Raw genomic sequence first — 13,781 nt, 5'->3', positions numbered from 1 at the left:
TCCCAGGTAGGAAAGAATGTGGATCATAACATGTATGAATAAGACTTGCCATTGTCAGCCAACTGTATTAATTAAAGGCTCAAGTTACATCGTGTCATCTCATTTATAAAATAAATAGAAAGCACAAAAGAGGAAAATTTAAGGTTGTTTTCTTACCCCCTATTTTACAAGTAGAGCCTATGCTGAGTAATTCTAATGTAATTAGAAATTAGAGAGATCAGAGGGGAAGGAAGAATGGATCATTTCTGTCTTGGAAATAAAAAGCTACTACTTTTGACTTTTCCTAAATCCTTGGCAGACTATTTTAGCTCCACTTTAGTGGACACTGTCAGGAGCCCTCTCTCTGAAGACATCATTAATTTGGCTGCTTTGATTCATTTTGGGTGGGCTAAGGAATACCCATTCACAGACTTAATATAAGTGTAAGGCCCCCTTGATGAGGTATCAGGGCAATTTCTATGCACTTAACTTCATTTTAGAGGAGAGGGCATGTAATCCCCTCACCATCTTCTGCCTGCCTGAGAATCCTGAGCATTTCATTCTTAATGAGACTGTAATGAAGAAATAAAAGATGAATTGAAGGAGGAAATATGGAACTTTTAAAATATTTTGTCCCTGAACACTTCTTAGACATGAATAAATTGTACTGAAACCACTGGTTTGGATGTAAACATCTATGTGACAGTGGGTTTAGAATACCCAGTAACTAGTACAATGCCCGGTATGCGTAGGTGCTAAATAAATATCAAATGCATGAATACTGTCACTGGCAATTTAGGAAAGCAATTGGTGAGAAAAAAAATGCAGACTCTAGTCTCAGACAGACTTGGGTTCCTTTAGTTTATGTACCACTTGTGAGTGTGACCTTGATTTAATTGATACTGTTTTCAGCTGTCTGCACTCCCTTTACTCATTCAAAAACAAGGATGATAGTTGGCGCACCTGGGTGGCTCAGTCAGTTAAGCATCCAGCTTCGACTCGGGTCATGATCTTGCAGTTCATGTGGGGTTCGAGCCCCACATCAGGCTCTGTGCTGACAGCCTGGAGCCTGCTTCAGATTCTGTGTCTCCCTCTCTCTCTGCCCCTCCCCCACTTGCATTTTCTCTCTCTCTCTCTCTCTCTTTCTCTCTCTCTCTCTCTCAGAAACAAATGAAACAAGGCTAATAGTTTATGTCTCCTTGCATTGTTTTGAGAATTGAATAAATAAGGGAGGTAAAGCCCTGGCAAAATACCTGGCACATGGTGAGCACTTAACAGAACTTAGTTCTCCCTCCCTTCCTTTATTTTATAGTATTGCTATTTGGCAATGGAGGGGCTTTAAATGACAGCTCAGCTTTATTTTGCACAGCTGCAAATAGAAACCACTAACCAAAACCTGCACCTATGCCACTCTCCAGCCAGTCATAAGCCCTGTGACAGGAGCCGAGAGGTTGCATTGCTCAGGAGCTGGAGGAGACAGCTAGCTCTAGATTTTCTATAAATATCTACGAAGGGGTGTAGCAATATGAAGTGCTGTATGAGCAACTGTCATTTAAATGAAAGGCCAGCCAGCTGGCTTAGGTTATACAGAATGGCAAAGCCCATGGACATGAATAAAACATCCAGATCTAGACAGCCAGCATCAAACTCTTTCCCCCCATTTGACCAATGACAGGTATAACTGAGGCATAAAGCATGTTTTTTAGCATTTCATTGGGATACTATAAGCAAATCCTCTGGGATTCCAAGAAGTACTTTGGAAATGCATCACCTCTCTGGGGGTTATACTTTTATTTAGCCAGATGTGGAATTCTCTTTGCCTCCAGTACCCTTTATTTTAAATTTATTAACAAATACTAACTTTTATGTCAAACGCTTTCCCTTCCAAATTTGGTTGCTGTATTAGTCTGCTAGGACTGCCATGACTGACTGGCTTAAATAACAGAAATTTATTTTCTCATAGTTTTGGAGGCCAGAAGTCCAAGGTCAGGATGCCATCAGGATTGATTTCTGGTGAGGCCTTTCTTCCTGGGATATGGACAGCTACCTTCTCACTGTGTCCTCACATGGCCTCTTGTCTGTGTGCACAGAGATCGAGCTCTGGTGTCTCTACCTCTTCTTACAAGGATACTAGTCCCATTGGACCCAGGGCCCCACCTCCATGACCTCATCTAACTTTACCTCCCCAAAGGCTCTGTCTCCAAATACAGCCACATTATGGATTAGGGCTTCAATATATGAATTGGAGGGGGTAGGGAGCACAATTCAGTTCACCACAGCTGATTCTTTCTTAAATTACTTTTCATAAGATCTCCAGCACCTTCTTTTTCTTCATCCAATAATCTCCATTACAATGTAGTATATAATCTTCCTATACATTTACCAAGTTTTAGGCAAATTTCAAAAATTAATCCAAACCAGTGCCTTTGCTCTTGTGCCTTAATCTTCATGGACGAAGCAGTTAAGGGGAGGGAGAGTGTGGTAGGGAGAATAATGGCTCCCAGTGGTGTCTACGTGTTAATCTCCGCAAACTTTGAATACATTAGGTTACAGGCTAAAGGGGCATAAAGGTTGCAGGTGGAATTAAGGCTGCTACTAGCTGATCCTAAAATAGGGGGACTAGCCTGGATTATCCAGGTGGGTCCAATATAATCACATGAGGCCTTAACAGTGGAAAAGGGAGGCAGAAGAAGAGGGTCAGAGCAAGAGATGTGACAGTGGAAGCAGGGACAGATAGGCTATGTTGCTGGCTTTGAAGATGGGGGCTAGGAATACCAGAACGTGGATGGCCTTTGAGCTGGAAAAGCAAGGAAACAGAGTCCCCACTAGAGCCTCCAGAAAGGAATGCAGACTTGCCAGCACCTTGATTTTAGCCCAGCAAGCACCCTGTTGGACTTCTGTGCTACAGAACTGTAAGCCAGTGACTTTGTGTTGTTTACAGCCACTAAATCTGTGGGAATCTGTTACTGCACCAATATAAAACAAATACAGGGAGTCAGAGATAAAGGGGACAGGATGATGGTTATAAGGGACCTAGAATGTATCCAGGCATGGATCTAGAGGATGTATTCATGTTATCTCTTAACACTATTGAGGCAGGTGTGGCATGTTTTCTATATTAGGGAACTGAGACTCAGAGTTTAAGTAAGTGTCCCAGAGACACACAGTCAACCCAGTTAGCACATGGGCGATCTGGAATTTCAAATGAGGTCTGCATAGTCTATATGAAAGAACAGTGGCCATGGTCTACATCCACACCCTAGTTCTGCTACCGTGTGAACGTGGACAGGATGCTTGAACTACCTTAGCCTCCGTTTCTGCAATTGTAAAAGTTGTAGCGAAAAGTTAGGTTAATGAGATTTGACGAAAAGCAAATTGGGAAATCAGTATCAAAGAACATCGTAAAGTACAAAATGCTAATCTGATGTAAAGTCTTATCCAGCTGCCACATATCTAAACATCTATATCAAAAGAATGATCCAGGATATTGAAAGGGTTGAAGGATCTTCTTAGATCTCACCTAAACTTTGTTACTTAGCATTAACCAGGCCCCTTTATGAAAAGTCTCCATCCTTTCGTTGGATATTAGATACCTAGAAACATGGCTTTGGCTACATCCTGAATTACTTCAGAGGCTGAAAATTCCAGTGTAGTAAAATCACTTCAGTAAAGGTTAGAGAATTGAGGGGTAGGGTGAGCTCTTAGCTAGACTACTTACCATTATGTTTGTCTTTGGTAGCATTTTATGCTCTACCAGTGTTACTAACACAAGATTTGTTTAGCGAACTATAGTGTTTGTTTGATGTAAATAATTATAACTTAAATCCTGGGATTTGAGTAAGTTTACATACAACCCTGGCTATTTAGCAAGTAAACTCTAGTCAAAATTGTTTGAATCATCATAGTGGTTCAATTTTTACCTACTACCAAGTATATGAATAGACCTTTTCAAGTTACTTGGATATTAGAATATGGGTGAAGAGGGTTAGTGGTCCTGGTTATTTGGTAACTTTTAGGCTATTTATATAATTTGAACTCTTTCCTGATAACATATTTCTGAATCATTCCGGGTGAAGCTACTGCATTTTCACATCTGAAGATTGTTTTATCTGATCCTCAATTATAAATACGCTAGTCTACCACTTTTGAGCATTTTTTTATTTTTGGTATAATAATATCAGCGAAATGCCTGGTGGATCTATGCATCAAACATTTATTGACCCTCATTTTCTGTGAGCCTGACACCGAGGCTGTAAAGATGCGTGCAATACTTCTCTGCCCTCTGGAAGTTAACAGCCTGGTGGACAAAGACAGATATATTAAGAATTCATTTTCACAATGTGAAAAGCATAGGAGACTTCTGGAGAAGCAGGCTTCATGCAAGTACTTTTTATTCATACTTACTCAATTAAAATATGAGTTTTGTGGCAAGTGCTTTAAGAAATGCTTTAAACGTATGATCTGTGATCAGTCAACACATCTTTATCTCATCTTGTAAAACTGAAGAGCACTTTTCAGGTGGTCATTTAATCCATCCCAGAACCGCCATACATATTGTTGTTGAAACCAACCCAGATAACAGAGCCTCAGAGAGAGAATTTAACATAATGGCTAAATTCTCAGAAGTTAGATTTGGGTCTAGATCCTGGCTCAAACACGTTCCAGTTTTATGACCTAAAGTAAGTTATTTCACCTCTCTCGGTATTAGTTTCCTATATATAAAATGAAGGTGATAAGTATAACTTTTTCCTCTGCTTCAAAATAAACTAAGGTTCTAAAAGACAGATAAGTCCATTGATTCACAAGTCCAAGATGGCGCCATTAGAAATAGTATTGGGGCACGTGGGAGGCTCAGTCGGTTAAGCATCCGACTTCGGTTCAGGTCACAATCTTGCAGTTAGTGGGTTCGAGCCCTGTGTTGGGCTCTGTACTGACAGCTTAGAGCGTGGAGCCTGCTTCAGATTCTGCGTCTCCCTCACTCTCTTCCCCTCCCCTACTTGCGCTCTGTCTCTTTCTCTGTCTCTCGAAAAGTAAATAAACATTAAAAAAAAAAAAGAAATAGTATTGTAAAGTTGATGAGAGAAGTGTAAAGGTTGATGACGTGTTTGGTATTTATCTCATAATTTTTTCCTATAATTGAGGGTTTCTACTTTACAGAATTCACTCTCAAGTGGCTTTTACACTTACACATTATGGAGTCTTTAATACTGATAGAACACTTTAAGACTTTAGAGATGGGAAATTCTCAAAGTCCCATCCAGTTTTGTGATTTTTAGAATGTTCAGTTCTTCTGTAGTAAAATATGTACATTCATATTGATATATTTTTAGTGTCTATTTAACTTTGGTAAATAGAAAAATATTAGAATAAGTATAAAATTAGTTTAAATTTTATGTTTCAAATAATTTTAGTGTTTTTAAGGTTTCAAACTTGATAGTGGAGGAACACATACTTAATCAGATGTGTATTAAACTTATTGGATAAATAAAGTGAAATACCTAAACATTAAAAATTAAAGTAGCTTCTATATTTCATGTATCTGGACTCATAAGTGAGAATTTAAAGTGGAAGGAAACTTTGGCAGTGGTCTTGCAAACTTGTTTCTAATTAAATTCAGTTCTTAATCTGTATTCTGGCAGTCTTTTTATTAGTGATATATTTAAAATAGCATGAAAAATATATTTATTGCCTGTCTTCTATATTTTAGAAGGCCAACCTCTTCAGTTTGTAGAAGTTGAACATGTGTTTACTGGGGAAGTAATAGTCATGGCCTCATCTTGAGATACTCTCTTGAGAGTATTTAAAGTGTCATTTAGAATGACACCAACTGCAGTCACAAACCGCCACCTTTCAGTAGCTTAATGCTCATACCAGTCAGTGCAGAGCTTCCTGGCTGTTGAATGGCTTTTCTTTCTTTGGCTGGTGATTTTGGTATGCCAGCTCCTTCTAGCTCGTGGCTCCACATCTCCTAGGTCCTCAGAGTCCTCTGTGTTCAGTTAGTGGATGAGGAGTCAGAGTAGAGAATAGAGAAGGCACTCTAGTTTCTTAAAAACCTGGCCCACAAGAGATAAACATTTCTCTCATCTTCCATTGGCAGGAACTAGTCACATGCTCACACTAGGATGTAAGGGTAGCTGAAACAGGTAGTCGCTGCCTGGGCAGCTGCCTCCTGGTAACAACTCTGTGATAGGGAAGGAAAACATAAAGTTTGATGGACACTGCCAGAGGGTCCATGAGAATGTGTAGATCTACAAATTCAAAATTTCTGTGATTATTTATTAGTATCTAATTGTCCAGTATATAAGTACCAGTGTCAGTAGGATGTGTTCTTTGAGGCCTTCTGTACTTTTTAATCCTATCACAATGAAAAACAGCATCAATCTTTTAGAGTTGCCCAAAGCTGTAATCTGTGACTGTAGAACAGTTTTTGGAAACATGTATCAGCTTTGGACCTTGAGTGTTTGGGCTCTATACAGTAAATGACAGCAATCTAAGCCTGTGTATATGATTTTAAAAATATAATTTATACTTTTCACATTTTTCTCAGGAATTTTCAGTGTTCATCTTTTCCAAGTCTAGTAACAGCAGTTTTTTCCAATATTATGCATAAGTAATATGTTATAGCTTTAGATTCTTATCAGAATAATAATAATGTGGTATCTGAGATGTAAACAGTTTTTTGTTTTGGTTTGGTTTTTATTTTTTTTTATTTTAGAGAGGTGTGAGTGGGGGGAGCTAGGGGCAGAGAGGGAGAGAGAGAGTAGGTGTGTGTGCGAGCAGGGGGAGGGGCAGAAGGAGAGAGAGAGAGAGAGAGAGAGAGAGTTAGGAGAGGAGAGGAGAGGAGAGGAGAGGAGAGGAGAGGAGAGGAGAGGAGAGGAGAGGAGAGAGAGAGAATCTTAAACAGGCTCCACGCTCAGTGTGGAGCCTGACATGGGGCTCAGTCACACAACCCTGGGATCATGACCTGAGCTGGAATCAAGAGTCGGATGCTCAATTGACTGTGCTATCTACATGCCCCAGAGGTTTTTTAATTAATTGGATTTTTAAATTTTCAAAAGATATCTGATGTATTTTTTATATAAATTGCCATAAATAGGAAACAAAAATAAAATCTGTCCTGAAGACTGTAAAGATTTGGATGAGATCCTGCTAATATTTGATCAGACCCCCACTGGATTTCCAAATACTCAATTAAAAAGTGCTGGAAGTGTTCTGTGATATTTAAAAAGTTAATTAATGAGAAATATCCTATTTGATTTTAGGGCTGTATTTCCAAAATTATGTAAGAGAGAACTCCTTATATGTCACTAGGAACAAACAACTTATGATTTTCTCTTAAACATGTTTGAGAATGGATTACTTCATATCACTGATTCCTAGTCATTCTCGTAACCAGTGTCTGACGAGGTTGTGTGCTGCCTCACCAAGGTTTGGTGACTTTTTAATTATTTTATTGACATAGTTCACTTTCTCTCTCTCTCTCTCTCTCTCTCTCTCTCTCTCTCTCTCTCTCTGTCTATCTCAACTTTAGAGCGCATGAGCAGGGGAGGGGGCAGAGGGAGAGAGAAAGAGAATCTTAAGCAGGCTCCATGCTCAGCACAGAGCCCCACATGAGGCTCAATCCCATAAACCTGGTATCAAATCATGACTTGAGCTGAAATCAAGAGTCAGGCACTCAACCAACTGAGCTACCCAAGCGTCCTGACATGGATCACTTTCTGTTCTTACCTTCCCATTTGTTTTCAATTGGGATTACTTTTTAAGTATAAGTCTTTTATTATTATTACTACTTGCAGTTTATGGCCAGTTGTAAAATTTTCTGGTGATTCCAAGATACTGGTACCAGAAACAGGTTGAATGAACATATATTTACTTATTTGTCTTTATTTTCTCATTCATATGAATATTATATGAATAGGATTATCCCCCCACCCCCCAAAAAAGGACATTGCAAGTTAATTACTTTGGCTCATTATTTTGCAGCCTTATCTTAAACATGATAAAATTATACATGCAGTGTTGCTAAATTCATAGTGATATATAAATAGTGCCATTTACAATGGAGTTTAACAAAAGAACCTTTTTATCATCACAGACGGTTATTAAGAATGAATTTCTTCAAAACTAGCGCACTTCTTGTCTTTAAACCACTTTTCTCTTAAAGGCTGTCCTAAATTTTTATTTTGAAAGAAAGCATTTTGCATGCTAGGAGGTAAGAAACATAAGGAGGGTAATTATAATGGGATTTAAATAATTCACTTACATTTCTTTGCCAATAAAATAAAGCATGTTCTCTTAGGTTTTTTTTATAAGTTCTAAAATATGTCTTTCAATTTACTAATATTATAAAAGAAAAATAAAACCCCACAACACTGTCATCTTCCTAGATCAAATATTCCTGTTTTCCACCAACAGATTTGGCAATCACTCAGAGGCAAGTGGTATTACGCTTTTTGGATTTTCCGATATATCTGAACTGCTGTTGATTGCTCCCCAAATCAGGTCAGATGCACTCCCTGCAGGAACATTTGCCAGAGGTAGTGTGTGTTCAAATGGAAGATTTTTACGTTCCATAGTCAGCCTCATTTATTCTCCAGACCTTTAAATTTTTCATACTAAGTAGCAGCATCTCACGGTATGAACCATGGGGTCTTTATTAATTAAACAGACTCAACAGGGCTGATTTGGTCTGTCTCTTCTCAGTTGAATTACCAAGCACACAAATCAGAGAGGAAATATCTCTAATACTAGAATGTTCTCCAAGCCAGTAAATCTGGGATTATCTCTTCATACTGATTATGTCAAAGCTCTTTAGTCACTATGCTCACTAGGACATAAAATTGAATGGTATACACACAGATGGCCCCGTTCCAGCATTATAGGAAGAGTCCCAAGTTTTTCTTGCAATAATCACAAAGTTCTAATTATCAAAAAACAAAACAAAACTAGCCATGATCTTTTATTGAATATCAACTCTTTGCCAGGCACTTTATTGCATTACCTGAGTTTTAGAAACATTAGTCTGAATGTTTGTACACAAGGCCTAGGTGTACTTGAAGTATAGAAACCTTATCCTTTTGTTGGCTGTTTTGTTTTTTTCCAGTGAGTACCCTTTGTAATTGCATGTTTGGTGTTTGGGTGTGTGTTTTTTTAAACATATATGGAGAAGTGTATTGTGAACATAAGCTTAAATCAGTTAGTATTTTAGGATGTTACTTTTGGATTTGGAAAAATTCAGATGTAGACTTGTTTGTGTAAAAGTGCCCGATGAAGTTTCCTGGCAAAGATCACTTTCTAGGGGAACTTTCTAATAGTCATCGTTCAGAGTCTATGACTACATTTTTTTCCTTAGACATTTTGCCTTTGCTTCATCTAAGTGATAAGTTTAATGGAATGTCCATTTATAGGTGGTTATAATGTTGAAGCGTGAGAATATTATTTTTCAGAAAGTTTAATAGGAGAGTGTGCACCTGAAGTCATTCCTCAGGTGGTTGTTCCTGTTTTCCCTCCTTCCCACACTTCCTAATTACGGGACATTACTGGGGAGGGAGGATTTATAATAATTTAGTCTCTTCTTCAGACTAACATATTACAAATGTGCATCATCACATCAAAGTAAATATACCAAGATTTTTAAAATTAGCAAAATTGTCTCATCAAGTTTTTCCTTTTAGTTTTAAACAGGTGCTTTTTACAGAATGACGTGTCCTCATTTTACCTTGTGGCGGCATCCTGGCCCTCTTATGTTACACTCATTAGTATTTCCTTAAAGCCACTTTCAACTTGGGCAGACTTGCAGCTTCCCCCAACCCCAAAGGCCTGGAAATGAAGTTAACCTGTGCATAATCTAATGCTTCAGTAAGTTTAGTCACTATAATAAGAAATTCCATTAAACCGTTTTAAAGAGATAACAGTGATGTGGATTACTGTCAAGAGAATAATGAGTCTTTGTACCACTCAACCACACTCTGAGCTTTTGAAATGATGAAGATGTTTGGGCCTTGCCACCTTCACCTTGATTCTCAAAACAACTTAAATTTGTTTACGCCATCATGAAACTACCAGCGATCTTCCGTGGAAAAGTGAATTTTAATATTCAAACTGAGGAGTTGAACAATTTGTTTTGGGATATATGCAGAGAATTTAGGACTTAGGGTCAAAAACATCACTGACGATGAAACTGCCTGTTTGTAGTAAGTCCAACATTTTCAGTTATTGCCGTCATCAGCCAATAAAGTCCGTGCATTTATGTGATAGTTCTCAAATTATGCTCTATGGAACACTGGTCCCACATGTGCTAACAAGGGCACGTTAGCTTGAGTAATACCACATACTGTTGGAGAGGCATAGAACATGTTAATATATTTAAGGTTTAGGGAAGCCCTTCAGTTAAGAAACTTTAGCTCTGTTTAACCTAGTGTATCTCAAACTTATTTGACCATGGAATTATCTTCTTCCCATAACAGTAATTAAAAACCCTTTTGGGGCGCCTGGGTGGCGCAGTCGGTTAAGCGTCCGACTTCAGCCAGGTCACGATCTCACGGTTCGTGAGTTCGAGCCCCGCGTCAGGCTCTGGGCTGATGGCTCAGAGCCTGGAGCCTGTTTCCGATTCTGTGTCTCCCTCTCTCTCTGCCCCTCCCCCGTTCATGCTCTGTCTCTCTCTGTCCCAAAAATAAATAAACGTTGAAAAAAAATTAAAAAAAAAAACCCTTTTAACATACCTTGGAAATGCTATTTTGTCGTGTAGAATATATTTTTAGACCCCCCCCCCCCCATCTTATTTGATCATTTTAAGTGCCAGCCCTCAGATGGACTTGATCTAAGACATGGTACTGCTTCTGAGGTTGAGTTTGGGTGGGATAGGAGTCGGGGGAGACTGATCTAAATGGATGAGGGCAGTAGGGTAAGCCAGTGGTAGAAAGAGTGTCCAGGAGGAAGAAACAGATCATCCTAATTCCAGAAGCTGCCTGTCCACACTCAGGAGCTGGGCAGATAGTGGTGGATACAGGAGATTCATTCAGCCAGAGGCTGAGGGTTGGAAACCAGGTCTGAGAAACACCATCCAGCAGGTAGAGACACACTTTGTAATGTTGTTTCACCGCTCCCTGAACATGCCCTGTACCTGTTGTACATCCTTCCTTACCTCTGCTTGTGTTCTTCCCTGAAATGCCTAGTCATTCATTCTGAGCACGTGTTAGGCACCATATAAATTCAGGCATAGGAAACATAGCTCCTGCCCTGATGGAACTTCATATGCAGTAAGAAGGCCTGAAAATAAACAGACACTTAAAATACAGTGTAATAAGAGATAAGATCAGGAACACAGATTGGAGGAATTTTGAGGGAGATTTGGGGTTTTTTGTTGTTTTTTTTTGAGTCTATTCGTTTATTTTTGAGAGAGAGAGACAGAGACACAGTGCAAGCAGGGGAGGGGCAGAGAGAGAGGGAGACAAAGAATTCAAAGCAGGCTCCAGGCTCTGAGCTGTCAGCACAGAGCCCAGTGTGGGGCTTAAACCCATGAACTGTGAGATCATGACCTGAGCTGAAGTCAGATGTCCAACCAACTGAACCACCCAGGTGCCCCTAGGAAAATTTGGTTCTTTAGAATTAGTCTAAGTTAACTAGATAAACAAGACGGGAGGGAGGAAGACTGTAGCAGAAAAAAAAAAAGTATTATTGAAGCAGGTAAAAAAAAAAAAAAAATCAAGGTATTTCATACCATGGAGTAGGTATTTGATTCAGAAGGCATTGGTTGGCACTGAGTTTTTAGCAGGTAAGCAACAGCGTAAGATTTGTCATTTAGAAAAATCTCTTGGCTAGAGGAGATTGAATTAGAAAAGAAGTAGAAACAGAGGCAGAGAGACAAGCTGTTTCAGTGACCCAGAGTATAGCCCTGGAAGAGTGGGGGAGTAAAAGATTCCACAGATGCTTCAGCAAGAGAATCCCAGGATTTGCTGACTGAATGTCGGGTAAGGGAGAACAAGTTGTCAAAGATGATGCATTCTCCTACATTCCTTTCTACCAAAGAATAAAGAAACAAATAGGTTTTGTTGAACCTTAAAACATATCCAAGACTTTTCAAAATGATTGGATCGAGTTGCAATTGCTTCCCATGACCAGGGGCTGCAGTAGGGTGGACGCGGTGTCACTGGGATCAGTACTTGCATGGATGGGTAGAAGGACAATCTTTCAGATTGTAATTCATTCCTTGTTCTTCTCAAGTCACGTAACACAGACGACATCCTGGATCCATCCCGTGATGAATGCACTGAACCTGTCTTGCTCAGAGGAAAATGAAGAGGACTGTTCCAGAGAACTTCCTGATCGAAGAGTTGATGGTCTTCTGTAGGAAGCAGAGCTCCAAGGTCTCTAACTTCTCAGTCTACATGGATGACTCCAACATGCAATGGTCTAAAATAGGAGTAGTAAAGCACACACTACTTATTGAAGTTCTAAAATGGAGACTCTGGGTTTAGTCTACTTTTGTAAGACTTTTTTTTTTTTTTTTGGACTGTGATGAGCATTTTTTTTATTTAATTGAAGTGTAATTCACATATAGTGTTCTATCAGTTTCAAGTGTACAGTATAGTGATTCAGTAATTCTGTGCGTTACTCTGTGGTCATCCTAACTGTACTCTTTGATCCCTTTTATTTCATCCATTCTCCTACCCGCCTCCCCCCAGCAACTACCATCTTGTTCTCTGTATTTAAGAGTCTGCTTTTTTGTTTGTCTCTTTTTTTCTTTGTTTGTTTGGTTTGTTTCTTAAATTCTACATATGAGTGAGAGCATATGGTATGGTAAAACTTTTTGGTATAAGTGTGTACACTTACAAGATCAGTTGCCACTACAGTAGTCCTTTAAGAATAATCTAGTTGTATTTTTTTAAATCATATATAGATTTTATCATATGTATAATTTTTCATATACAACTTGATTTGTAATTTTTTATATAGTTCTTTATAGAGTATCCGATACAACGGGTTTTTTTAATTAAGACTTACCGGAAAATTATGTGAACACAGTGAAGCACTTCATTTATTTGATGTGACTAACCTTTTATATTAGTATCTTGGGAAAGTGCTCTGAGCAAGCTTTTGGGGGTTTCTTAAGGATCACATTTGGACAACTATCTCATTGGCTACTGAATGCAGTTTACGTATTTGTGGGGCTCTCCAACTTACGAAATGCTCTTCAGACCCTGTTTTGTTCAACATGCCCATAAGGCAGATCCAGTGGGTATTTTTATTCTTGTTTTTCAGTTAGGGAAATAGTGGTTCAGAGAAATGAAGCACCTTGTCCTGGAGCTGAGATTCACACCTGAGTCTTCTGATTCCACGTCGAGCCCCTTTTCTGCTGCACCCCGCTGTCCCTGCAGAGGGAGGTCACAGCCCAACACGCAGGCCACAGTGGTTCTGTTGATACAGCTGAGCTCCACAGCTGTGCACTCCAGTGGCCACAGAGATTCAAGAGGTACCTCTTCAGTCGGATGTTGCCCCCACATAACCCCACTATTCTCCTATAAACCCTTTCACCTCCCATACCCCCAAATATTCACCAAGTCAGGGTGCAGCTCTGTGATGCCCTTTCAACAGGCTTCTTTCAGCAGCTCACATTTTTCTAAAGTAAAGGGACTGGTTTACATCAGGGGTCTGCCCTGCCAGAGGGAACATTTGCAGGGAGTTAATGAGAAGTGGGGCACCCGGAATCTCCTCTGCTATCTGGACACATCCACGAACTCTCCTGCTGTGAGTTCAAGACTGACCTCATGACTGCTGATGTCACCTCCCAAACTGATTACACT

At 39.4% G+C, this 13,781-nt stretch overlaps 1 protein-coding gene across 6 annotated transcripts in view; it reads left to right on the top strand.

Moving 5' to 3' along the window:
* The window catches only part of STXBP4 (syntaxin binding protein 4), a 166,667-nt gene extending 153,129 nt beyond the window's left edge, over window positions 1-13,538 (top strand). For 5 of the 6 annotated variants that reach the window (XM_019817652.3, XM_045045033.1, XM_019817653.3 and 2 more), the window contains one exon: window positions 12,202-13,538. In XM_019817652.3, coding sequence (XP_019673211.2) covers window positions 12,202-12,328 — 127 coding nt within the window. In that variant the 3' untranslated portion in view covers window positions 12,329-13,538. The remainder of the gene's footprint in view (window positions 1-12,201) is intronic. The other variant, XR_006589821.1, reaches the window with a different exon arrangement.
* Window positions 13,539-13,781: the final 243 nt, after the last annotated feature.

This window comes from Felis catus, chromosome E1, assembly GCF_018350175.1.
Source record: "Felis catus isolate Fca126 chromosome E1, F.catus_Fca126_mat1.0, whole genome shotgun sequence".
Classification (NCBI taxonomy): Eukaryota; Metazoa; Chordata; class Mammalia; order Carnivora; family Felidae; genus Felis; species Felis catus.
Note: the sequence above shows the minus strand (reverse complement) of the source record. Positions and strands in the feature narration are given on the sequence as shown.